At 41.9% G+C, this 27244-nt stretch overlaps 1 protein-coding gene across 1 annotated transcript in view; it reads right to left on the bottom strand.

The window, feature by feature from the left end:
- Positions 1-11788: 11788 nt before the first annotated feature.
- The window catches only part of SLC6A12 (solute carrier family 6 member 12), a 37744-nt gene continuing 22288 nt past the window's right edge, over positions 11789-27244 (bottom strand). Inside the window, exons 4-15 of the mRNA XM_018576442.1 lie at positions 23257-23397; positions 20934-21015; positions 20373-20505; positions 19289-19423; positions 18565-18668; positions 17734-17858; positions 15563-15675; positions 14688-14825; positions 13859-13961; positions 13683-13783; positions 13211-13381; positions 11789-12335 (exon numbers count right to left, since the gene is read on the bottom strand). Coding sequence (XP_018431944.1) covers positions 12189-12335; positions 13211-13381; positions 13683-13783; positions 13859-13961; positions 14688-14825; positions 15563-15675; positions 17734-17858; positions 18565-18668; positions 19289-19423; positions 20373-20505; positions 20934-21015; positions 23257-23397 — 1493 coding nt within the window. The 3' untranslated portion in view covers positions 11789-12188. The remainder of the gene's footprint in view (positions 12336-13210; positions 13382-13682; positions 13784-13858; positions 13962-14687; positions 14826-15562; positions 15676-17733; positions 17859-18564; positions 18669-19288; positions 19424-20372; positions 20506-20933; positions 21016-23256; positions 23398-27244) is intronic.

Here is a 27244-nt window from a genome sequence, read left to right as displayed (position 1 = left end):
AGTAGGAAAAGCTTTAAAAATAAACCGACTCCTTTTCCGATAGCGCCAACCTGACGGAGAGGGAAAAACCAGGACGGGAATATTAACCTGTCCTCAGCCAAGCTATTGCCTATTACTGGTCTCCATTTCCTGCAGTTTACAAACCACTGTCACATTATTCTGTCCTTACAGAACTATATTGACCTCCTTCAAAGGGAGAGCAGAGGAAAAGCCCAATCCACCCATCTGGTTTTATATGACTCTTCTAGTTTTAAACCGGAACCAGATGACATTTAGTTTGCTCTCTGCACTGTTTATCATCAACAATTGCCATGCATTCTTTTTATTTTCCATAATATCCTGTTTTCACCTTTTTTCATCCTTTTTCCCACCTCAGCACTGCTGATCTCCCTCAGTCTTTTTCAATCACTTCCTGTCTGCATACACTTGCTCCCACGTCGGCTGCACATCATTGCCCTGGACCGGGTTCCCGATAGTGACAACAGTGGACCATGCCTTAGCAATGTGTGTCAGCATGGCCCTCGTTGTCTCTACCAGGGGAGCATGTGACAGGGTGAGAACCTAAGAGAAAAACTGGGAGACAGTTGTCAGATGAAAACAGGAAGTGATCTTCATAGCAGGATCACCAGGTATTATTTTGAAAGTGGGAGATTCACAAAATAAAATGAAAACAAGGTTTAAAATAATATGTACATGTTAAAGTCAATATGAGATTTTAGTGATTGGGTTTGGATTTACTGTCTCCGTACACCTCCCCATAACCTCCACCAATTTGTCTGTAACGAATCGTATTCAAGACATTCTGAGATATTGTATCCATGGCATTCTGAGATATTGTGTCCATGGCATTCTGAGATATTGTCTCCATGGCATTCTGAGATATTGTCTCCATGGCATTCTGAGATATTGTATCCATGGCATTCTGAGATATTGTGTCCATGGCATTCTGAGATATTGTATCCATGGCATTCTGAGATATTGTGTCCATGGCATTCTGAAATATTGTATCTAATACATTCTGAGATTAGGGCTGCAGCTAACGATTATTTTAAAAATGGATTAGTTAGCCGATTGATCGGTTAATCAGATAAAAAAAAAAAGGCTCCAGTGATGGGCTACTAGTTTGTATTGAGATTGTAGTCCATCACGGGAGCAAGCTTAGAGCGGTGGAAGTAAAAAAAAATTGTGGTGTGCAATATATTACATTATAAAGCAGCGCAATGCAGAATACCACCGGCTATAGTGGAATACATCAAATCCCAGCAATAGTACATTATACTATAATGTACTATTACTGGGATTTGTAGTCCTCTGTAGCTGCTGGTATTCTGCATTGCACCGCTGTATAATGTATTATTGCTGGGATCTGATGTATTCCTCTATAGCTGGTGTTATTGGAGAGGATGGGTATGATGGTGGAATGGAGTGCAGATATTGTATCCATGGCATTCTGAGATATTGTATCCCATACATTCTGAGATATTTATATCCCATACATATTGTCTCCAAGTCATTCTGAAATATTGTATCTAAGACATTCTCAAATATTGTCTCCAATACATTCTCAGATATTGTCTCCAAGACATTCTGAGATATTGTCTCCAATATGTTCTCAGATATTGTATCCAAGACATTCTCAGATATTTGTAAATAAAACATCCCTTAAGAAATGTGTTTAGGAAAAGATACTAAGGGTTGCATTTATAAAATGTTTGCAGAGCGCATAGCTCTGTGAATGACAAAGTTTTAGTTTCATATCGCTTTATGGCCACTAGATGGAGCCAGGGAGCATAGGAATTTCCTATACCCTCAGCACAGGGCTGGTAGGAGCCCTTCAATGGGCACAGCAGGTGTGTAGCCCTGGTACTCAGCACAAGGATGGTGGGAGCCCCTCATAATGGGCACAGCAGGTATACAGACTCGGGAACACAGCACAGGGATGGTGGGAGCCCCTCATATTGGACACGGCAGATGTGCAGACCCGGGAACTTAGTGCAGGGATAGTGGGAGCCCCTCATAATAGGCACAGCAGGTGTGCAGACCCATGGGTTGACAACACTCTATCCCTGTCTCACAATTGTTCACCTGTGTTGTCATCCTGTTACATCCTCTCCCAATAAAGACTACATCCAGCCATGCCAATGGACATTACTCAGTGATGGTCAACCATTGTCACCATCAGGAAACCCACCCTAAGGAATTATGTGCAGCGGATGCTGCAACACATGTTGACAGGAACTGACTGAAAGAGGCTGCAGGAGATCAGCAGCACTGAGATGATAAAAACAATGAAATAAAGGAAAAACTGTATATGTAATTTTTTGACTGATCTTTTTGGAGGTTTATACATTGTACTGGCTCTGGAATCAGCAGCATTAACTAAGATGACATTTGTCTTTACAGTAAAATTTTGTGTTAATGATAAGTTCTTGTGTGTCGCGACTACCGCAGAGATATTTATTTCTCAATAAGTGACACGGCTTTGAAATTTAGAGCCAGCTGACGGTTCTCGGCTAATGGAAAATGTGTAAGTTTGGCAGGCTGGCAGAGATGACGCGAGAGGAGCTATTAATACACAATGCCCAGCTATCGCCACAAGGCAAATAACGTGCGTAACAAGGAGGAAATCACAATGTGCAGTACGGGGCCGGCCTGTCCCCTCCCCCACACTCACCATTACAGGCTCGACTGTGACCTCTAAATAAACAATGTATCGCTGCATTTAATGCACATGAGTGGCTTGAGAAAGCAGAGAGGGCAGCTGCCCCGGGGCTCCAACCTCAAGGGGCTCCAGGAAACATCGTAGCAGTCAAGAATGAACTTTAAGGTTATTGATGCTGACAGCTGTGGGATGACAGTTAATAGAAAGCAATGACCAAGTACACTTTGTGATGGGCCGTTTGAAAAAGAGTCTTGAAGCAAACTTGTGCTTTGCCCGATAAGGGCAAAGCCGTAGGTTCACTTTAATCCCCCACCCTTGGTACTTCTGGGGAGGTCTGCGTTAAAGTTAACCTCTTGCTTTGCCCCACATGGGCAAATCACTGGTTCAATTTCAGTGGGATCACAGGGGTGGAAGGACTGAGGGTGGGTGTCATTAATAGTCCATTCATCGGCAGGTGGCGGGGCAGTGGCACAGAATGGTGGTATAGAGAAACATCACCCTTCTAATAGGGTGCAGCCATATGGCACAGAAAGCTTGCATGGTCACAGGAGTATGTACGCTAACAGGACACCCTTTGGCGTCTATTCATGAACAATTTGCAGAGCCATTCGCCCTGCGAATCTCTGTGAACATTCGTTCTGTGCAAATGGAAGCAAAACCAAACGTTAATAGTATATCAAATGCCAAATGTATTATTCGGGAAAAACAGCAGTTTGGCCACTAGATGGAGCTGAGGAGCAAAGGAATGAAGATTTTATTACCAATGCTCCTCAGCGCCATCTAATGGCCATAATGTGGTATTTTCTAAATAATTCATTAGACCTGGAAAGAAAATGTATGTAGAAAATGAGAACGTTTGCTTTTACCTCCATTCACACGGAACAAACGTTCATAGAGATTTGCAGGACGAATGGCTGAATTGTTTTATAAATGTACCCCTTTGTGTCAGAAGGAAGTGGTTTAACCTCTGCATACAGAAAGGCTTCTTTACAGTAACGGTGAAAATGTGGAAGCAGACATCTCAACTCTCCCGGATGTTCCGGGAGTCTCCCGATATTAGGTAGCCGCTCCCTTACACCCGGGAGAGAAACATTTTCTCCTGGAAAGGTTTATTCTGCTCGATCTAGCAGAGTAAACCTTTCCTTGCTGACTGTTTTGGTTTTTGTTTTATGACATCGGGGCCGCCGGCCGCTGTCAGTCAGAAAAAAAAAAGAAACTGCATAGGAACTAATAGCTAGATTGCTTTTGGCTATTTCTATTTGCAATAGTATTAGCCATTAGCAGACTAGCTATTGCACCCGCCCACTGCTGCTGTCAATCAGCAGCAGTGGACCTGAAGTTCTCCATCAGGTCCTCCTTTGCTGATTGACAGCCACAGAGGGCTGCAATTGCCAGCTTGCTATTGGCTATTGCAAACTGAAATAGCCAATAGCAATCCAGCTATTCATTCGTATGCTGTTTTTTTTTTTATTCTGACGGTAGGGGTGGGGGGGGTGACATATGTGACCTCCCTGAAATGAGAAGGACACCTCCCTGAAATGACTTATTTCAGATTGGGATCCCTGTGGAAGAGACCTCCTCAGGAGGTAGTTCTAGCCGGTCTGTAACTTGTTGGCTGAATGTGTTTCTAAATGCACAAAATATACCTGGCTATTACCGTATTTGCCGGCGTATAAGACGACTCGGCGTATAAGACGACCCCCACTTTTTGTGTTAAAATATAGGTTTTGGGCTATACTCGTTTTTTAAGACGAGTATAGCCCAAAATAATGTTTAAATGCACCCACTAACCTCCATGGCTGTATTCCCGAGGGTGGCTCGGGGTTAATTTTCAGTACCATAAGCGGTAACTCCGAGCCACACTCGGGATTACAGTCTCTTAACTTGTCCACGATCCCGCTGTGTCCTCCGTCTTCCGAGTTCCGTCCTCAGCTACGTACAGTATACCGCGCTAAGCCTATCACGGCAGGCTTTGTACTCATTAATACAGGCTTTGTATTCATTAATACAAAGCTTGCCGTGATTGGCTCAGCGCTGAGCCAATCACGGCAGATTTTGTATTCATTAATACAGGCTTTGTATTAATGAATACAAAGCCTGCCATGATTGGCTACATACAGTATACCCGGCGTATAAGACGACCCCCGATTTTCGGGCGATGTTTTTGGGTCTAAAAATCCGTCTTATACGCCGGCAAATACGGTAATAAGAAATAACACGGAAGAATGTTCATCTGGGGTGTATCCGATTGCCTCAGAATTTTTTTCCCCGTTGGAGCAAATTGAACTACGTTCTATATGCTGGCTTAGTTATTATTTTTTTTCCTTTACTGAACTTGATGGACACGTGTCTTCTTTCAGCCGAACTATGTAAGGATTTTGCAAATCTTTTGGCAGCAGAAACACTTCCCTATGTGTGTCACCCATGTATCAGCCTCTCAATTCGTGTTTGCGATAATGGAACTGTGTTGCCTTCCAGTGCTTCCTGCAAGATCTCTCCTTAAATCAGTGTTTTTCCCGACTGCCGAACCCTGCTCAGTTAAAATATATTATTCATAGAAGATAGCTGAGGGTTTGAGACAAAGTGCTATTAGCACAAAAAGATTTTCACAGGTCACACGTCGATTTTCTGGCAGGGTAGAAGCCATCTTGACAATGTTCAAGCACAGCTGTCATGGCGAGTTAAGATTATCCAGGTTACCCGTGTGTAGGGAATAAAAAAAAAATTTTTGAAAAATATTTCTCTTTATCTTGCCCGGGGTTTACTAATGTCATACAATCTGTGAATTTTGGCAAAGGCATCCTTGTCAGGGCTGGCTCAAAGACATGGCAGAGTAGGCAACGGAGCACATGACATAAAAGGGAACGCCGGTCAGGAAGGAGAGCTGCTCTTTGACTATTCCTAGGAGTTGGTCATTAAAGCAACTTTGTTCCTGCTCCAAACATTTGTCAAGTTCCCTGCAAAAAAAGACACAGTATACTCACCTCTCCTGCACCCCAATCTCCAACCACCCCTTCGTTCCAGTGCTGTAGCCTACATAAAACTTTGTTATTCAAGACTTTATGGGGTGTCATATGCCTGTGTCCCCCCACTGTGACTTGTGGTCAGGGCTGTCTCTACAGTATTCGCCCCTGGGGCAGGCCAGACGGGGGGGGATTGGTTTGCTGGCGGTGGATACTCGTTAACAGGGGGGGCTGGTATGCTGGGAAAGGATGCTCATTACTGGTGCTTTGTATTCATTAATACAAAGCTTGCCGTGATTGGCTCAGCGCTGAGCCAATCACGGCAGATTTTGTATTCATTAATACAGGCTTTGTATTAATGAATACAAAGCCTGCCATGATTGGCTACATACAGTATACCCGGCGTATAAGACGACCCCCGATTTTCGGGCGATGTTTTTGGGTCTAAAAATCCGTCTTATACGCCGGCAAATACGGTAATAAGAAATAACACGGAAGAATGTTCATCTGGGGTGTATCCGATTGCCTCAGAATTTTTTTCCCCGTTGGAGCAAATTGAACTACGTTCTATATGCTGGCTTAGTTATTATTTTTTTTCCTTTACTGAACTTGATGGACACGTGTCTTCTTTCAGCCGAACTATGTAAGGATTTTGCAAATCTTTTGGCAGCAGAAACACTTCCCTATGTGTGTCACCCATGTATCAGCCTCTCAATTCGTGTTTGCGATAATGGAACTGTGTTGCCTTCCAGTGCTTCCTGCAAGATCTCTCCTTAAATCAGTGTTTTTCCCGACTGCCGAACCCTGCTCAGTTAAAATATATTATTCATAGAAGATAGCTGAGGGTTTGAGACAAAGTGCTATTAGCACAAAAAGATTTTCACAGGTCACACGTCGATTTTCTGGCAGGGTAGAAGCCATCTTGACAATGTTCAAGCACAGCTGTCATGGCGAGTTAAGATTATCCAGGTTACCCGTGTGTAGGGAATAAAAAAAAAATTTTTGAAAAATATTTCTCTTTATCTTGCCCGGGGTTTACTAATGTCATACAATCTGTGAATTTTGGCAAAGGCATCCTTGTCAGGGCTGGCTCAAAGACATGGCAGAGTAGGCAACGGAGCACATGACATAAAAGGGAACGCCGGTCAGGAAGGAGAGCTGCTCTTTGACTATTCCTAGGAGTTGGTCATTAAAGCAACTTTGTTCCTGCTCCAAACATTTGTCAAGTTCCCTGCAAAAAAAGACACAGTATACTCACCTCTCCTGCACCCCAATCTCCAACCACCCCTTCGTTCCAGTGCTGTAGCCTACATAAAACTTTGTTATTCAAGACTTTATGGGGTGTCATATGCCTGTGTCCCCCCACTGTGACTTGTGGTCAGGGCTGTCTCTACAGTATTCGCCCCTGGGGCAGGCCAGACGGGGGGGGATTGGTTTGCTGGCGGTGGATACTCGTTAACAGGGGGGGCTGGTATGCTGGGAAAGGATGCTCATTACTGGGGCGGTTGGTGGGGAGGTGCTGGAGGTGGATGCTCGTTACTGAGAGAGGGGGGTGTGGGTGCCACCTCTGGGTCCAGCACAGGGTCATCTGTAATGCGGGGCTAAAGGGGCAGTTGCCCAAGCCCGGGCCCAGTAATTATTGTGGGGCCCAAAGCAGCTCCCCTTAAACCCGCCAAAGTTACAGACGTGCATCTAGGGTTGCCACCTGTCCGGGATTCACTCGGCCAGTCTGGGTTTTGAATGCTGTGTTCAGGTTTCCTGGCAGCTAAAATCCAGACACAAGATGTCAGGCAGACATGGGCAACCATGGGGCCCTGTTGTTCCTGGTTGTAAACAGCCATGCAACTTACACAGGAGGGTCTGTATCTCAGCTTCAGAAGGGCTCCTCATCACTAAGCTTGCCTGAGGACTGCACTCTGATGGTTTCCCCCACCCCCCAAACATGTTCTTATGGATGAAATTGTGACAGAAAGTTTATACTTTGGCCAATTTAGCAAGTTCTTACCAAGTTCTTCAGTGGATGTCTCTCCTTTCTCTCTTTCTTCCCTGGCTGTCTGTCGTCACTCTCTCTCCAGGCTGTCTTTCCTCTCCCTCCTGGCTCTATTTCTTGCTCTCTCTCTCTCTCCTGGCTGTCTCTCCTAACTCTCTGTCCTGACTGTCTCTCCTCTCTCTTTCTCCTGGCTGTCTCTTCTTGCTCTCTCTCCTGGCTGTGTATCCTCTCTCCCTCTCCTGGCTGTCTCTCCTCTCTCTTCCCTGGCTGTCTCTCCTCACTCTCTCTCCAGGCTGTCTCTCCTCACTCTCTGTCCTGGCTGTCTCTCCTCTCTCTTTCTCCTGGCTGTCTCTTCTTGCTCTCTCTCCTGGCTGTGTCTCCTCTCTCCCTCACCTGGCTGTCTCTCTTCTCTCTCTTTCCTGGCTGTCTCCTCTCTCTCTCTCTCCCCTGGCTTTCTCCTCACTCTCTGTCCTGGCTGTCTCTCCTCTCTCTTTCTCCTGGCTGTCTCTTCTTGCTCTCTCTCCTGGCTGTGTCTCCTCTCTCCCTCTCCTGGCTGTCTCTCCTCTCTCTCTTTCCTGGCTGTCTCTCCACTCTCTCTCTCCCCTGGCTCTCTCCTCACTCTCTCTCCTAGGCTTCCTCTCCTCACTCTATTTCCTGGCGGTCTCTCTTTGCTCTCTCCTGTATATTCTCCAGAAAATAAATGCAGCTCAGTGCTAGAGTGTTCAGGTTTCGTAACCCTAGCGGCACCGTTCTATTTAATATACAATCGGCATCTCAAAATGTTGCTCTGCCCCTGCAGTATGCTGCGTATCATGTCGGGTAGGGGGTGGGGTGTGGTGGGTAGGCCTAAGAAAATGTTTGCCCAGGGTCCAATCAATATTAAAGACAGCCCTGGTCCAGCATCCCTATCCGGCGTCCCACCCACCTCACTGACTTCACTGGTTGCCAGGAGCTTGGTGGGACCAGTAATGTCAGTGAGCTGGGTGGGAAGCTGGCCAGAGCGTCCCAGGTTCCTAAGAGCTCTTAGCAACCTGTGGCACTATGGCTGCCCCCCCCCCTTACACCCCTGCTGCCCCCCATCTTGTGACCCAATCACCCTGAGGCAACCCCCTCATTATAGGGATGGCCCTGGTTGTGGTTCCACTTTCCGACCCCTGAGTCACTGCTAGTGATGTAGGAAGAAGAAACCACAGGTTGCGGTGGGAGGAGACAGGCATTTGACACTTCTGGAAGTGTCAAAAGATGAACATTATAAAGGAGGCTGCAATGCTTGAATTGAGGAGCAGTAAGAGACATTGATGTCAGACAGGATAATATATTATCTTCTTTTGGCAAATGTTTGGGGTGATGACAGATTTAAAATAACTTGGACACATTGAAGGGCTTACCATAAAACATAAAATAAAGGGCCCATGTGTTAACATGCGTCATGTGAAGGCAGCTCATTCATTATTAACGCGCTGCCAATGCACCACAACAGATGAAAAAACACATTTTTTAGCAATGTAGCACATCACAACACATAAGATGTGCTATGTGTTGGGCTGCGGTGTGTTGTGCATTGCACTGTACTGTACAGTGCAATTCACAATGAAAGGCACCGCAATATGCCGCACATAGATCAGGTGCATTACCATGCATTGTGGTAACACGCTTTAACACATGTGTTTTAGTGTGTGTTGACACAATGCACAAGTGTAAATAGGCCCTAATACCTGTCCCACCGCCTGCACCTCGGATACAGTGGTGATGTGGCAGCCAGTGGGTGGAACCACCGCAGAAAAGCGAGGGCACAGGAACTGAAAAGACTCTGAATTGCTGGAAGCTGAATATTTTTCCAGCTGGTGTTGCTCTGTCTGATGAGTGATTATTAACTCTTTCCTTTAGAAGAAACCATTTTTTTTTCAATGTGGGGGTCACAGCTATCCTAATAAAGCTATACAGTGCCACCCCATGGTTACTGCTTTCCAACACTGGCCGTAGTTTATTATTAGTCAAATTTGGTACATGTGCTTCAAAGGATATCTATGGGCAAAAAATAAAAATAAATATGTATTTCTATATTGAATTTATATTCCACTCCTAATAACCATATCAATCTAGAATGTTCCAAATGTACTAATTGAAGATGCACATAGGCTGTACTTCCTCAGTGCACTGACACAATTTTACCTAGCCCTGTGAATATAAACTTTGTTGTGTCACCACTCTTACATAGGCTTCTATCTGAACTACAACTCAACATCTGAACGATGTCATTTCATCATTGCTTGCTGGAAGAAATACATGATGGGGTATGTAGTCTTGAGAAATTGAGATTGCATCACATCAAGTAGCAGGGAAAGAGACGCAAAGCACAATGAGATTCCAGTAAGTTGTTGGAAGTGATGGGCAGACGGAAAGCAGCACTCACTATATAAAAGGGATTTGTTGATGTAAGCTTTGATTGTATTATCAGAAACAACTCCAGTATGTGTTCCTATTACAATGCTGATGTTATAACTGGATAGGATCTGCTGGGACTTTACAACTCTTTTGAAGCTCATCTTCAGGCAAAATTAGTTTTTTTTTTCTCTTGAAAAACAGAAGGGGAATTTTTCTTAATTTGTGGTCTGTGCCCCAATCAGGAAGATTTCCCCTCACTTCCTGTCAGAAGAGGAAGTGATGGAAAAATCACATTCCATGTTGATCCGAAACTGAAAACAAAAGTTCTGGCTGAATTTAAAAAATATTTTATTGCAGCATTAGAACAAACTGAGGTCGAGCCTTTTCCAATGAAAATCAGGTCTGTTAAGGCAGGGCTAATTCTGGGATTACTGTATGTCATTGCAATGGCCTCAGTAAGACCTAAAGTGTTGCCTATTTAATGAAAATACCAAGGATACCATGAAATGTAGGTAAAGTCAAGACTTTGTCTTTTTTTCAGTGTTGGACAGTGTAGGGAATGGTGAAGACTTTTTCTTTACCCATCAGGTAGATTTTCCTTCACTTTCTGACCCTCCTAAGAGAAATCCTCTCTTTCGCAGATGTCACTTAAACAAGTGTCCCCATTTTAATATTTCCCCTCACCTCCTGTTACTGTAAAAAAACTCTTAAGGGTCCATTCACACTTCCATGTTGCAGTAACGTGCACATTACCACAACCCACAACAACACACATAGCATGCATTAACACGTTGCAGCGCTGTTAATTTCAAATTGTACCCAATGCACTAAAGCAACACACCTGCATTGTAGTGTGCCAAAATGCACAACAACATGTGGTAGAGTGTTTGTGTTGTGTTGCATTAGAAAAAAGGGTCGCGAGTGATTTTAAGCATGTTAGGGGTCGTTGGCAGCCCATTCCCTTTAAATGGGCTGCCTTCATTCAATGCAGGTAACGTGCGGTATCGCACCACAAAGACGAAAATTGGACCTACAATTTTGGATTTACCAACACACTTTTTGTACTGGAGACAATGGTAACAAGGACAAGGATCTCACAATAAGGTATAATCAGCAGCATAAAAAAATAGTAATACAACAAAAAAAGAAACAATTAGAAAACTAGTCACTTCTATGTATGAAGTCAATAATTAACCTAGTAATATAATTTTCCAGGGACTGCAGAAAACCATGTGACTTTCTATTTACTATCATCTCATCTAATATCTCTGGGTTGGTCACGTGGTCATACACAAAGCACTGGCAGACTGGGCATACTGGAGGAATGCTGCCACACTGCCCCCTGGTGCTAGCGGACTGCCTGTAACAGAAATCCAACATATGAACTATCAAGTCCGTAATATACTGGAGGAGGAAAAGTATAGGTATGGTGAAAGAAACGGCAAAGGATAAAAACTATTCTATGATCCAATAAGGTTTACATGAGAATACAACTGTTTCTTGCTTGTGGTTATTTCACACAACTGGCCCACATAGTCCCAAGATAAGACTGGATTTTAGCACATGTTGTATAAACAGATCCTTTGATGGTACTATAAAATGTACAGCCCCATTACAATGGGAACGCTTAGAACCCACACAGCTGAACCTAAGCTCACCCCTAGATACAATCATAAAACAGAAAGTCCTTGCTCTCTGATCACTACATTTTTTTTTTTGCCTAGGTCTTATGACACATTTTATGATTGTACCTGCATCCCACATTCAACTCAATCAAACTATTGAAAAACTGCATGACCAAACTAACACATGTGTGGGTTCTGCTAGATTAGATGGTAGACAAAACGGCCTAGAACTGGAGACCAAGTGGTGGTCTACTAATTTTTTTTAAAAAGGTCTGTAAGTGTCAAATATATCTGGGACCATCACTCTTCTATTAACGAATGGGGTTCCTGCTAAATCCTCACATAATGTCAGGTATGTGTCATAAATCTGGCGAACCCAAGCTTTAGACTGGGACCCCATTTGGGGACACAACCCACTGGTGAAGATACAGTTGCAGTGAAAAGGATGAAACAGGTAAATTGTTGGGCTGTAGGTTTTGTTAGAAGTCCTTGTATAGACTGGGCAGTAAAGTCCTCCTTCTGTACCAGTCCCTGGATTACTGTACTAGATTTTTCTTCCTGCATCAGAACCGCGTCTCTTTGTCAGGAGCAATAAGTCCATCCTTGACTTCCACGCTCAATGCTCCAAATTTCCCGGTGCTGTCGCAGTCTGACAAATACTTCTTTGGCTGAGGAAGGTCAGCATGTGGGGTCACGAGCTGCTTCAGCCTCTAGCAGGAGACACAGAGCATATATATTATACATCTATCCTCCATCACAAAATCTACCCACAAAAAATGCTTCCTGTGGCTCAACCCATACAAATAGGCTTGTTAATGTAAGCAAACATAAAGCAAAAATCAACCATACATGAAAAAATCTAACATTCTTAACATTTAGGCGCACAAGCTGAGTATATTTCAAACTAATATTTATTGTGTACAAAGCAAAGCACATTAAAATCTAATCAAATCCAGAGAGTTATGTTATTGTGATTCGAATATAGTCTATGAACCAAATGTATAATTAATAATTATCTTAAGCTCACTGAACATTTTGTGGAGATCAATGACAAACAGGATAAGATGTAATCAAATAAGCGTTTAGATTTTAAGCCCTCACGGACAGGGCCCTCCTTGCCATCAAATCTTGAATTGTATTGTAATTGTCATGTCTTCCTTATATGGTAAAGCGCTGTGCAAACTGTTGGCACTATATAAATCCTGTATAATAATAATACAAATAAATAACCTATAGGGTGAAGAATCAAACGCCACCAATCCAACGTTGGACTCTGGTCATGCATGCATATAATGTACAACCACCCAATGTTCAAATGATGACCATAGGTGAATAAATATTTGTAAATTCTCATGTGGCTGATTTCATTGTCTATCCTTTAAGCAGAAAAGATCTTTAATTATTATCAGAGACCTTGCAAAAAATACAAAAAATGTATACAGTTTACGTTTAGGTGGAGCTGTCCTTAACCTCACCAGATTACTAAATATTCAAATATGTAAAACATAGCAATTGATTACCCTATCTCTTTCCTGTGCGGCAATGCACTTGCTTTATATGTGACAATAGCCACCCACACACTTACCTGTATGAATGGACCTTTGGTCCGTAGGGTGATATAGGCGGCATAGACCGGGATGCAGATCATCGATGAGGTAGCCATGAGCCAGCCTATAGCGTAACCCCATGGTGGGTACACATAGCGATTATTGTACTTCAGGGGCGTATACTTGATGAGGGAGAATAGGAATGTGCCCTGCAGGGGAAGAAACATTTTTAAGATACAATGAAACAGAAACAATACGCAAGTATTCTCAGTAAGTATGCATTTTCATGACAACAAACTTGTGTTTTATTAGTCCTTCAAATCATAATATAAATCAATCAAGTATTAGGATATAAAATGAAAGTTGAAGGTCAGAAAAACAATGGTGGGAAAATAAGCTCTTGGTACAAGTTGAACTCTTTGTTTTGTTGTAGTTAAGTAGCTTTGAGGGATAACTATGCTTCATGCAACAATCATGCAGCAACCTCATCTTATCTGTTAAAAGACTCACCATACAGACAGAAGGGGTAGCCACCAACCAGCAAAACTTTACCAGTGGCCACGGCCGATAGCCAATCATATCCTCAATATTGTCATAGAACCGATCGGCTCCTGGAAACAAAGTGAAGAATTATATTTGATAAAATTTGAGCTAATGGTCTCATACAAAAAAGAAATCAGACATACCGTACACCCAGCCGACACAAACTACTTCAAAGATGGCAACCAGCAGCAGGCAGGTCCCACTGGCAGCATAATAATCGAAAAGCTGGAAGACGTACATCCCACCCTGTGAAGGAGAGACATCATCTTAGGTGAGGAAAGCAACATGCCATTATATGTCATACCTTACTCTTTTAAGACATAAACGTTACAGAAGCAGCTGGATTGTTGGGTAACATGAAAGGCTCAGGACAGCACAAAGAATCTCAGACAGCATAGTGGACCTAAAACACCTCCGAGGACCCGGGAGAGCACAGATAGCACAGCACAGAACAGCCAGGACAGCAAGGAGGACAATAGACTGCACAGAAGACAAAGGTCAGCAAAGAGGACCCAAGATAACAGAGCGGATCCATGACCACCAAGGACACAGGACAGCACAGAGGACAAAGGACAGCATAGAGGACCCATGTTGGCCAAGCACAGCACAAATGGCCCAAGACAGCACAACAGACCCAGGACAACACAGAGGATTGGGGGCAGCATAGAGGACCCAGAACAACACAAAGGGCCTAGAACCTTATGGAGCGCTCAGAACAGCACAGAAGACTCAGGACAACACAGCAGATCCAGGTGGCCCAGAGTACCCTAAATGGCAAGGAGCGCCTAGGATGGCACAAAGGGGCCAGAACAGCACAAAACACACAGGACACCAACGGTAAGACTACAGAATTGTTAGAAGAGCACAGAGGGCCCATGAAAGCACAGGGGATCCAGGGCAGCACAAAGTGCCCAGGACAACACAAAGTAAATTTATGAGCTTGCCTACAATTGGGGAGGAATAACACTGTACCTCAGTTATCAGGACGAGTCCCAGGAGATAGCAGATGATGGCTATTGCCAGAATGAGGAATTCACGGCGATATTTTTTCCGGAACACCTCAGGAAACATATCTACGATGGCTGTCACTAGGCTCTCTACACAGACAAACTGCAGAGAGAGAATTCATTAATCGACATGTATCATACTCGGCATTTCTAAGTGCCCTAAAAGCAGAGAACCCATCTTGTTCTCAAAATAGTTTTAGTTATGTTCCTACCCTCACTGCAAAAAACTCTCCTGTCCTTACTGAAAGTAACTCTTCCTGTCCTTACTGCAAATGTTTCTTCTGCACCTTACTGCTAAAACCTCTTTTTGGTCTTGCTGCAGAAAATGCTTTCACCATTAATGATAACAAATCTTCCAGTTCTTACTGTGGATGCCACTTTGCTTTAGTAACAATTTATTTTCTTACTACAAACAATTCCTTCGTTTTACTACTAAAAAAAACAAAACTTTTGGTTCTTACTACAAAAAAAAAAAACATTTCACCTTGCCACTGATAAATTTCCCTGCTCATGTTTTAAAGAATTCTTCTGCTCATACTACCAACAGACTTTACTGCCCTACTGCAAAGACTTCATCACTCTTACTTTTAATAACATGTACTGTTCTTACTAAAAATAATTATTTTAGCCTTCACTGCTAAAAACCTTCCTTGCACTTATTACAAAAAAATCAATTTTCCCTTTTTTACTAATTAATTTACCTTCTGTTACTACAAATAATTCTTCTGCCCTTATTTATAAGAACCTTTCCTGCTCTTGCTGCACTCTTCAGCCCTTACCGCTAATAATAAATATACAGTATATATGACCATCCCTCTGTCTCCTGAAATCTTTCCATACCTGACTGTCGAGTCCCAAGAAGATGAGCATAAGGAAGAAGAGGCATGACCAGAGAGGTGCCACAGGCATCATTGTTACAGCTTTTGGATAGGCAATAAAAGCAAGTCCAGGACCTATAAAGGCAAGAAAGCCTCAGTAAGGTTAAGAGGTTTTATTGAAAAAGACATGGTGGGTGTGAAGGATTGCATACTTTAACATTACTAATATTTTTACAAGCTTCAGAGTGCTTCAGCGTGGGATCTTTAAGATCCTGCTCCAGTGTGAGGTCTTCAAGATCCTGCTTCATTATGTGGTCCTCAAGATCCTAAATGAGTGTGATGTCTTCAAAATCTTGCTTAATTGTGAGGTTTTAAAGATCTTGCTTCATTGTGAGGGCTTCAAGGTTCTGCCTCAGTATGAGGTCTTCTAGATCCTGCTTGAGTGTGAGATCTTCAAGATCCCACTTTAGTCTGAGGTCTACAAGATCTTGATTCCGCATGAGGTCTTTAAGATCCTACCTTAGTGTAAGGTCTTCAAGATCCTACTTTATTGGGATGTCCTCAAGATCCTGCTTCTGCATGAGTTCTTTAAGATCCTGCTTCAGTGTGAGATCTTCCATATCCTGCTTTACTATAAGGTCATGAAGATCTAGCTTCAGTGTCAGATCTTCAAAATATAATTTCATTGTGAGGACTTGAGGTCTTGATGATAAAACAATATCCTGTTTTATCATCAGGGCTTCAAAATCCAACTACCGGACAAGGTCTACTTTCAGTATCTTATTTGACCATTCAGTATATCTTTAAGATTCTACTAGAGAATAAAGCTAAATAAAACTGAAACAACATAGTTGCTACACATTTTGTATTAATAAACACTTGCTTAATTCCGTGGACCCTTTGTTACTGGACCATCTTCATTTTAAATCCTGATATGGTTGTAGTCTGGCAGGCTGTTGTCCGGGAGGTTGCCAGAGAGGAGGTGCATCAGGATAACCCATGCAGCAACAGATTATGTCTTTGTTTTTTTTTATTTTTTTTAGGTCTAACTTCATCCTACTACAGCAAAAGATTAGTCAAGATCCTACAAGTAATCCTGCCAAGAGAGAAATATGAAGGCTGTTATTCTCAATTATGTTCTGAGAATACTAGGTGTACAGTTGTTATGTTTACCGACACGCTTTACTATGTAACAAGTCACTGACCAAGACGTTTATCTGCATTCTTGCTTGAGGTCAGTGACTTGTAGCAAGAGGATCAGTCTTTCAGCCAGGCAACTGGCATTATCAAAAGGTAGACAATAACAGATTTCCTTTTCCTGCAGTAAAAAAACCAGCGTGCTTGGTTTGGCTTTGCTTTCTGGCAGGGATGTCAGGATCACAAGACCTAAGCATGGGTGTGTAAGGTAGCCCCGGACTTCTTTAGTGGTATGATGTTCTTGAGAATGTTCAGGAGAATGAGGTCTTTTAGGGAATGTTTTCCGCAGACTGTTTGACTTGTGGTAGGCTCCTGGGAATGTAGGACCACCAAATGTGCAACAACTATATTGATTTATGAGTAGCACCTTAATAAATAGACCTAACAGTAGTCTGGAAACTGTAGTTTTGTGGGCATAACATGAATACAGAGAGTAGATGTCACCTAAATCGATGTTGGGAAATTCATTAGTGAAGTGGTTGCTGTGGTTGGATTTGATGTTGCAGGTTGGCTGCATATTTAAAATTGTGGTGCTCCTTGTCTCGGCAGCATTCTAAACTTCTCCTCACCCATTAATACAGTTGATGTCTGTGTTAATTATGTGTTTAGATGAAGCACTGAGATCTTGAGGAATGCTAAATTAAGTTTTACTTGCTTATAAGAACATTACATCAGAATACAGCATTGTAAAGGAAACATATATACAGTATATATAAAAGAACTTCCTGTGTATCATAGATAAGCATACATATAAAAAAACTAAGATTGCACTACAGCACCATCTACAGCTCAAAAGACAAATTATCAGTATATGCTGTTGCATTTCCAACTGGACATAAGATCAACTAAACAGTACAAATCCTTTGGCAGGTATAACGGCTCACATATATGTTTTTCAGATGTGTATTGTTGTTTTATTTGGCATTCAGCTGTGACCTTTACAGACTATATCATACTCATTTACTGCCATTTAAAAACAGAAGTCTTTCAACTTACCAGACTCTGCCACCTGAGAAATAGGGACCCCCTGTTCCCGAGCCATGAACCCCAAAACAGAGAAGATGGCAAAGCCCGCCACAAAGCTGGTGATGCTGTTCAGGAAGCACAGCGCTATGCAGTCCCTGTATATGGTGAGAACATCAAAAGCAAAATGAGACAGAAAGATGTTAAATACCACCTAAAATCTATTTTTAGATATTAAAAAATCAAAAATCCATACGAGAGCACAAGTGCAAGACAAGTCAAGTTCAAGACAAATCTGTAGTTGCTACCATGTTTTGTGCCGTCATGCTAACATTTATCAGGCACTGGGAACTGGAAGGGCTGAGGCTGCTCACAGAAGCAAGGGGACCTCAAAAGTGTGCTGCTGCTCATTTTCAGTCAAGGGGGCAGGCTGGCGGTGAGGAGGTGGCTCAGAAATCTACAGAACTGTTGTAGTGAGTTGTAAGGTCACCCTTTGAGTTGGGGTGTGGATGAATAAAATTGCAAACATTTTGTACTTTTGTAACAGTCATAACATAAAATACATTACTAGTCTGGGTTGTAAACTTGCAGGATTACAGATATGCAAGTTTGTTTTTTAAAATGTCCATAATTGTTAGCAATTTTATTATACCTGATGCTAGATTTTGTTATAGGTCAGATGGGGGGGTTGGGGGGGAGCAATCAAAGTAAGTTAATGAGTAAGCACATTGGTTGAACTGTGACTTTAGCCTCTCTAATAACTTGAAAATAAATTGTCTGGCCTCTAAAGCACATTGATTGCATTTAGCGGCCTCTTCTACAAGCACACAACACATTATACCTGAATCAGCACTCCTCACATACCTATAGCAGTTGTTGTTGTACTTGTTGTAGCTCCCCAGCGCTGTCAGACATCCCTGGCAGATGGCGTACGAGAAGAAGATTTGGGTCCCTGCGTCCATCCACACCTTCAGTATAAACAATGTATACAAAGCTTTTATATGCCACCACAATCAGCCTGAAATAAATAACTATTTCAATTCGATCAATGTGAACCAGTTATCAGAACAGATTTCCCACTGGAACATTTCTCTCTATCACTGTTTTTATGATATCTCAAGATTTTTTTATTTTCCCTCACCTGTGCTTTGGTGGCATTGGTCACCAGGACATATACAGAGGGTGAATTTCCCCAGCATGGACATAGACAGCAAGAAAGCCTGACAGAGGTTTAGCCGTTCCCTACCTTTTAGTTCACTTAAACTTTCAGTGCAGCAATAGAAAGTAACCAATTAAGCAAAGATGCTGGTAACACTGTCTCTCTGATAGTCATTGGAGAGAGCATTTTCAAAGCTGCTTATAGAAGTTCCTGCCAAAATCTGTGGCCAGGTCATGTGCAATACTTTTTTCAAATAAGTGTGCACTATAAATCCACCATCTTTTTCCTTTTCGCCCATACTTTTCAAGGGCAGCTCAGCGTGATATTTCATTTTCCTTTTTTCAGCATCATTCACAATATCCAATTATCTTCTGAACGTACAGCTCTGGTGAGAAATCCTATTTATATGCTGCCCATGACCCACCTCACCTGAGGGTCCTTCAGCCGGCTGATGTCTGGCTTTAGATAGAAAATGATCCCTTCGTAGGCTCCAGGCAGCGTCACTCCTCGAATCAACAGAATGATCAGCATCAGATATGGAAAGGTAGCAGTGAAGTATACAACCTGTCACCAGAAGGCAGTGTTAGCCAACAGACAAAAATTAATAACTATATAATAACGCAAAATACACAACATAAACTATATGGGTGAAGGTTTGTGGACCGTTACAGGTCACACCTATATAAGTTTGTTTGATATAATATTCTGAAACTATGGCCATTACTATGGAGCTGCCTCCAACCCTTTGCAATCATAATGGCCTCCACTCTTCTGGGAAGGCTTTCTATGGGATTTTGCAGTATGTCTTTGGGAATTTGTGCCCATACAGCCAAAAGAGCATTTATGAGGTCAGTCACTGATGTTGGACAAGAAGATCTGGCTAGCAATCGTTATTCCAGTTTATCCCAAAGTTGTTAAATAGGCCAAGGTCAGGGCTCTGTGCAGGACACTTGAGTTTTTCCACACCCAAATGGTCAAACCATGTCATTATGGAGCTGGCTTGTGTACACAGGGGCACAGTCATGGTGGCACATGTGGGCTTTACCATGGCCTCGGCTGATCACAAACATCCCCCCTGCAGGTTTACGCAGATTCTATGACGTGTACGGTCCTAATCACCCTTAAAATGATAAGGCCTTACAATGATAGGTCTGTTTTATATGAGCCGGAGGTTTTACAGCAATACTGGAATAAGCTTAACTTGATGGACAATCATCTTATTCTTTTTAAAGGCCTGTGTACATGGGCTTTTGTTTGTGTCAGAATTGTTTTTCTCCTCATACAAGTCAAAGCGAAAGCAACTTGAAGCAGCTTAGAAAGAGGTTAATTGCAAGTCAGAAGGATATCAGCTACAGGTCACATTCACCTATGAATGTACTCATATGGAACTCAGAAATGTCTCAAACTGATCTCAAATGCAAGCTGGATGAACCTAAAAGCATGGGACATTTGCCCATCGTCACAGGACCTTACTTGGTTAACCCACGGCCCTACATGGTAATGACAGCTTCACCTTTCCAGTGGATTTGACGCCTTTCCAGATACAGAAGTAACAGATGATCCAGGCAAGAAGGAGACACAGTGCCAGATCCCAGCGGATCGATCCCAGGTGATCGATCCCAGAGGACAAGCCCAGCGCCCGGTTCCTGGTAATATATACACACATTAGCTCATTTATAAAGGGTTTAGTGACAGATTTACCTAAAATTAAACTGTCTAATTCACATTCACTATCATTATTTGCAGGCACATTCAGCCCTCCAAAAGAGAGTTTGGATGTGCTCTTATAAAACATTTTGAACATAAAGAATCTTACCCTAGACCTTAAGGTCTAGGAAGGACCTAAAGCCTCCCCAACTTGGTGGGAGAAGTCTCAGTTATCCGACATTCACTTGGTTTCTCAATCCAAATTACTTTGTATGATAAGGAAGCAGTGAAACTATATACTGTATACTGTGTATATATATACAGTATACTCATCATACAACAAGAGAAAACTGACACAGATTCCCAGCTTCAAATAATACTGTAAATAAAATACATTTTCTGCAAGTTTTGAAGGATGTTCACTTACTCCCAAAATTCCACCTCAGGTGAGGTAGCATTTGGAGATGCTGTATAATTCTGGAAATTTTTGATGTCATCAACACAGTTTTCTGTGGAGTTAAGAGAGAGACACAGATGACAGACCGAGATACAATTACATATTTTTGTGTGGACAGAGGAACATGTATTTGCTTGTAAGACTTGAGTGTCAGAACTGAGAGGAACATCATATGAAGAACTAAAATCCAGATAAGCACTCTTCTAAATTGCTCTTCCTCAATAAATAGAATCCCTGGTGAAGGGGATTGGTGTGTGACCAATGAAATGTGGGGAATTATTCAGTGCTCACGAAAATTAAACTGTAAGGCCTGAGCTTATCATCTCTACCTAGTGTAACATTGGCATACTGGAAGCCATTTTTGTTCTTTATATTCTATCACTATATAAGGTGAATTTGAGTTCATGGTTTTTGGACAAAGACTCTAACATCAACCATTCTAAGACCCTTACAGCATACATTCCCAGGCTGTAAATTCTGGGGGGTACTAGACAACAGCGATTAAATAAGCACTGACCATGGTACCAGACTGTGTTAGACTGAGATTAATGGAGATGCCATGTCTCAAGCTTAAAGGAGAACTATGGGGTAAGTGTTTTTCCCCATAGTTCTCTTAGGGGTCACGGGAGGACATATACTAGCGTCCTCCCGTGGCCCAAAGCTCAGTATAAGTAGGTATAAGTAAGCTACAGCTCGCGGTATACTAAGACTTGACCCGGACAGTCCGGGTTTTGAATGCTGTGTCTGGGTTTCATGTCAGCAGTAATTTTTTTTTTCCATGCAATATTCAACCTATATACCTTATATATATATTCTTTCGTTTTACTTATTGACATATATTAGTATATATTATTAATATGGTATGTTCAAGAATACATATGATTATAATTGATCACATTATTATAACGTCTGCAAGCAATGAAAGAATTTAAGTGACTACGATCTCTCAGTACAAATGACTTCATCTTCGTTGTATGTCTGAAAGATATTTTTTTTTTCAAACTTTCTCAAACAATATATCTCTTAAAGAGACACTAGCCTCCAGTATGTCTGACAAATTCTGTCAAGTAACAGGCCATCTCTTAATTTTATGGGGGGTTTTTAACCAGCCAAAGGTCAGAGGTCAACTCGAGACATAATGTAAGAATTTTAAGGAAAAATCCAAAATTATTCCTAGTCCAACATTGCCCTCTTCAGCTAATTGTGTATGTAATTTCAGGTAATTGTTTATATTTGTAAGAAAATTGAGACACTTCCTGATGTCATAATTAGGTCAAGATAAGGATTGTTTTTCTCCGCCCACATTTTGGGTGATAAAAGTTAGGAGAAAATTTGGGTGAGGGAACCAACACATACAGGAAAAGAAGACGGACACACACACACACACAGGAAGGATCTGAAGCTAATTGATGGGCTGGCATCGGGGTTGAATTGAAGTAATCTTATCTCTAGTAAAAATTGTCTCCCCTTCAATTTTGGGGGGAGTCTCTTTGGAGTCTCCTCGAAGCTGATTTCAGTTTCTAGTCGATGGTCTAGCTGTGATATATACGTAAAAATAACATCACTTAGTGGAAGTTTGTCTTTACCTCAGATAGATTATTGGCTGATTAGCTAGTCCTCGCTAGCATAGTATTCCAAATTAGTTCAAGCGCAGTAAGGATTTTGAGCTTTGAATATCTGTTTTGTTGGGAGAGGTCACGTGTTGAGTCTGCACATTATTTTGTCACATCCCTCTGAGCTACTGAGAGTGTTACTAGCTGCATTTTAGGAGATACATAATTTTGTTTTATGTTTATTGGAAAATATCCTTTTTTTAAAATGATCTTTGTTGATCAATATTATTGCACATTTTGATCCTTATTATTTATTGCCACCAATTATATTTTGATTATTTTGCACTGATTTTTAGTTAATAACTATATATATTTTTGCACATTATTGCTTTTTATTTCGTCTTCAATTTAGCGCAAATAAAGAACTCAGCTTATCAGTTAATTTGTAAAAAAAATTAGTAGGGAATCTCCTTAATTCCAGCTCTTGATAGACCCTTTTATTTATATCTGAGCCAATCCTTGTGGCTTGGTGCTCTCCTCCTTTACTTCCATACAAGAACTCACAGCTAACAAATTGTCTGCCAACTCTAGGTGGACCCTTTTATTCATATCTGTACTTATAGCTATGGCTTGGTACTCTTCTCCTTTCTTTCCATACAAGAACTGAGAGGGTGACAGTGCTTCCATACTCAGTTCAGCACCAACACTGTACAACACAACTATATGGTGCCCCCTCTTACCTGTGTTCCAGGTGTGGTTGCAGGAAGCCCACGGCAGTTCGGCAGTGAATGAGCTGAAGAGGTAGAACAGAGCCCAGGAGAGGATGACAATATAGTAGATGTTCAGGTAGGATTCAATCACCTGTGAGGCATATCCAATGCCTGTAAAAAATTACAAAAATGTTCTATTCTTGAATGTTATATCAATGCCATGTGATCTTCTTCAGTCTCATATGCACACAGACAATGTTCCATCATTTAAGAAGTACATAATTCTCAGCTTTTTGTGATGGAAAATAGAGTTTCCTTCCAGTGCTAACATTTTTAGGAAAAACATGGGACTTTATATATAAAATACACAAATTGATGCAATTCTGCATTCATCAATACAAATTAAATACTTTTTTAAATGCAAGCAGTGTAGGTACCTAAATTTGAATTTGTATCTGTCTTTTGAAACCCATTATACAGGGGTACGAAGACCGGAAGAGGCAGGACTGGCAGCAGGGCCGGATTTACTATCCCTGCCGCCCCAAGGCCAGGTTCTGCTTTGCGCCCCACCCCTGGCATCCCCCCCCCCCCATCAACAGAGAATGGCAACCGGATGGCAGGGGCGGCAGGGTTAGTTTTATTTATTTTATTGTTTCTTTCTTTTTTATCACTTTTTTTATTTTATTTATTTTTTTACATTTTTAGCTTATCGTTTACTTTCGGATTTCCCCACAAGGCAACTTACCCGCCCAGCGCCCGGAACTGTATGTTCCGGGCGTCGGGGGACTCCCCACCGCTGCCGCCCCTCTGCGCCCTGCCGTCCCGAGGCCGGGCCTCGGTGGCCTTGTGGGAAATCCAGGCCTGACTGGCAGCCCATGCGGTGTGGTGCAGTGCTCATGTGCTATCAAAGAACATGCTAATAGGAGAAGAGAGCAAAATGTGAAAGAGGATTATCTCATCAGTTGGTTGCTTCTCCTTTCAATGTGCATTTACAGATTGGGGGGACAAGACCTGCAAGTTTTAAGAAAAAAATCATGTCTCCTGCCCTGCCAGACAGGGCTGTGTTGTGTGGAAGAGCTGTGTAAGATTGCAGAAATGCAAATCTTTTGGAACGTAAACCAGCTCCCATATGTATTTCAGCTGTGTATGTAACCATTTGCCCAGAGTTAAAGTGTATCTAAATACAAAAATATAATATAATGCAGCTTACCAATCCTTAAATATGGTGGCTGCATTAGTTTTATTTTTTAGGCTTTTTCCCTATATGTTTACCTGGTGATCTGGACAGTAACACACTTCTTGTCATAGGCTGACTCCACTCTCTAAAGGAGCAATGGAGCCACCCTTGGACAGCAGTATTGTCCACCTGTGGACAGGGTCTTTTCCATTTGTGATAAAGGTTTTATATAAATAAATAATAACTAACAATTGTTAGCAGTAGCACCCCAGTCAGTGTTAAAAAGTTTGTCTCAACTCTCTATCTTCCACTTTTGCTGGATAGTTTGGCCTGTTATAAGAAGTTAAAAAAACGATTTATTTGCCAGATCACCAGATGAAACTAAAAGAACAAAAGCCTAAAGAAAGAAAACGAATGCAGCCATCTCATCTAAGAATTGGCAAGCTTACAATTAGATTTTTTGCTTTTTGGTTTAGATACACTTGATGCTTTATTGATACTTGCATTGAACGTATACCAATTCTTAAAACTCAGATCCCATTTAATAAGATACGAGGTTGACAATGTCACTGATGTACAGATGTTGTATGAAGCTCCATGCAGTCCATATTTCAAATGCCGATTAAATCACTTACAAAGGATGCTGCTCTTTTACGTTTAAAAGTTTTAGTTTCCTGCAGCATTTTCTGGCCCCCTATGCACTGGATCTGATTTTCTGTTTGAAGGTGGCTCCCTTTCCCTTGCAGGATCTATGGAGCCACCCTTGTGTGTGCTAGCAAGCTGTGTGTGTCTCCACAAACACACAGGCAGAGCAAGGCAAGCCACTACCCACTCTGGGCTCCACACTACTCTTTTCTCCCTCCTCCCTTCTCCATTTTCCAAGATAGTAGATGGACAGCTGCTGAAGACTGTTCTGTTCCATATTCCTTGTGATCTTGTACTGGACAGGAAGTTCAGGGAAGCCGAGCTGAGAAAGTTGGAGCTGTCTGGAAGCTTGAGGACTATAAGTGCCTGGGCAAAAAAAATTTAAGAAATACTTTTCTAGGCAACATACTGTATATTTGGTCTGGATTCATTATTAAAACAACATTTTTATTAAAACTAAATTTAGCATTTAATACTACTTTAAGTGCCCTGGGCTTCTAAAATCAATATTTATAAGTGGAAAATATTTGAATGTTTAAAATGCTACCAGGATGTGCTAAATGGGTCTTATAAGACAGTGTTGTGTGTGATAAACAGGAAAACAACTTGTAAACATGAAAGTCTCTTACAACCACCTAGTTCTAGAACTTGCAGAGAGCAGGAATGGATTTTGCATCCTCCAAATATCTTTTCCCATTGTAGGCTCCAGACTGACTGGTTGCTTTGAGCTGTTAGAGACTGCGTTTAGCTCCGGCGGTTTTATAACTAAAGATCCATTCATCATAATTCATCCATTGGGGGGCAATGAATACTGCGGGCTGCTTTCTTAAAATATTCCACCAGATGGCGCTGTCTGATTGCAATAGGAAATGCTATGGAAAGCTCAGGCGCTCCTTTAAACCGCTGCGCTTGCCATTCGTATGACAAGAAAAGGCGCATTTGACCTGCTTGGCTGGCGCTTCAAACGCATCTCACTAGGACATGCTACAAAAAAAAAAAGGGCAACGTAAAGAAGGTCAAGCGCAGCTTCTAAACTGCCATGCGTAATGCTCAATTAAAGTCAATTGGATTTTGCTGACCTGTGTTTGATGTGCACTCCAGACAGTAGAATTCAGGAATCACCAGCACTCAGTAGGTAATGTTCAAATGGTAACGTCCATTTATGACGTCACATCATTGCCCTGATGAAGGGACCCTGCGTGGCCCCGAAACGTTGGTTATTGCGATATGTGTGACGATTTGTCCGAATAAATGGACGTTACCATTTGAACATTACCTACTGAGTGCTGGTGATTCCTGTTTTCTACTGTCTGATGTGCACGGCGCCATTATTATATAGGATTTATATAGCGCCAATAGTTTGCACAGCGCTTTACAATATAAGGAAGACATTACAGTCACAATACAATTTAAGACAAGATGAAGCCATCCGTGATTATCACTGCGAGCACCACCATTGTGATTTGGCCCGAGATGCTGCAAGGAGTGTAGGGTGACCTACTGTTTTTCAATATTGATGTGCACTCCAAATGCATATCAAATGCAGAAAAACAACGCCAGTCAACATGAGCCCTGAAAGGAAACGCAATTCCCCTTTAGCAAACAATACAGATGTTCTATACCTGCTCCTGTCCTACTGAGACAGGAAATTGCAGTGTATTTGCTATTTACACAAGCAGGTGGATGAAAATTCTTGAATCTTGAAAGTTCAGAAATTTTGGGCAGTTTTAGATAATCGCGGGAGGCGGACGATTGAAATATAGAGGTGGTTTTTAAGAGAATTAAAGACTGATTTAACCTTTTAGACCATATTAAGGGTGTAACATGAAACATGGTCACATCGCCACCCTCCTTCTCCGCCCTATTTACCTGAATTGCCTGGAGTTCTTCTCCCCGCAAGCTGCTGTTGTTGGTTAAAAATGTTGCGGCTGTGCGCGGCTCTGCCCACACAACTGCATCATCTATTCATGGATCCTTTCACAGGATCTGTGACTGGAGACAAGTCCCATCTGACACTGCAGCAGAGGGATGTGTAGTTATCAATGTAATACATGTTAGTAATTTTAGAGAACATATTGGTTTATGAGGAGTTGCAGGTGACAGCAACAGGTAAAGATTAGGAAATATGTTTTAAAAACAAATAGGTTTATTTACTAAAAAAAGGTCACTTTTATTTTGCCATCATCCAGTCATTCA

Source organism: Nanorana parkeri, unplaced genomic scaffold, assembly GCF_000935625.1.
Source record: "Nanorana parkeri isolate BGI_ZX_2015 unplaced genomic scaffold, ASM93562v1 scaffold67, whole genome shotgun sequence".
NCBI classification, from domain to species: Eukaryota; Metazoa; Chordata; class Amphibia; order Anura; family Dicroglossidae; genus Nanorana; species Nanorana parkeri.
The sequence above is the reverse complement of the archived record's forward strand: the minus strand, read 5'-3'. Positions and strand labels throughout refer to the sequence as shown.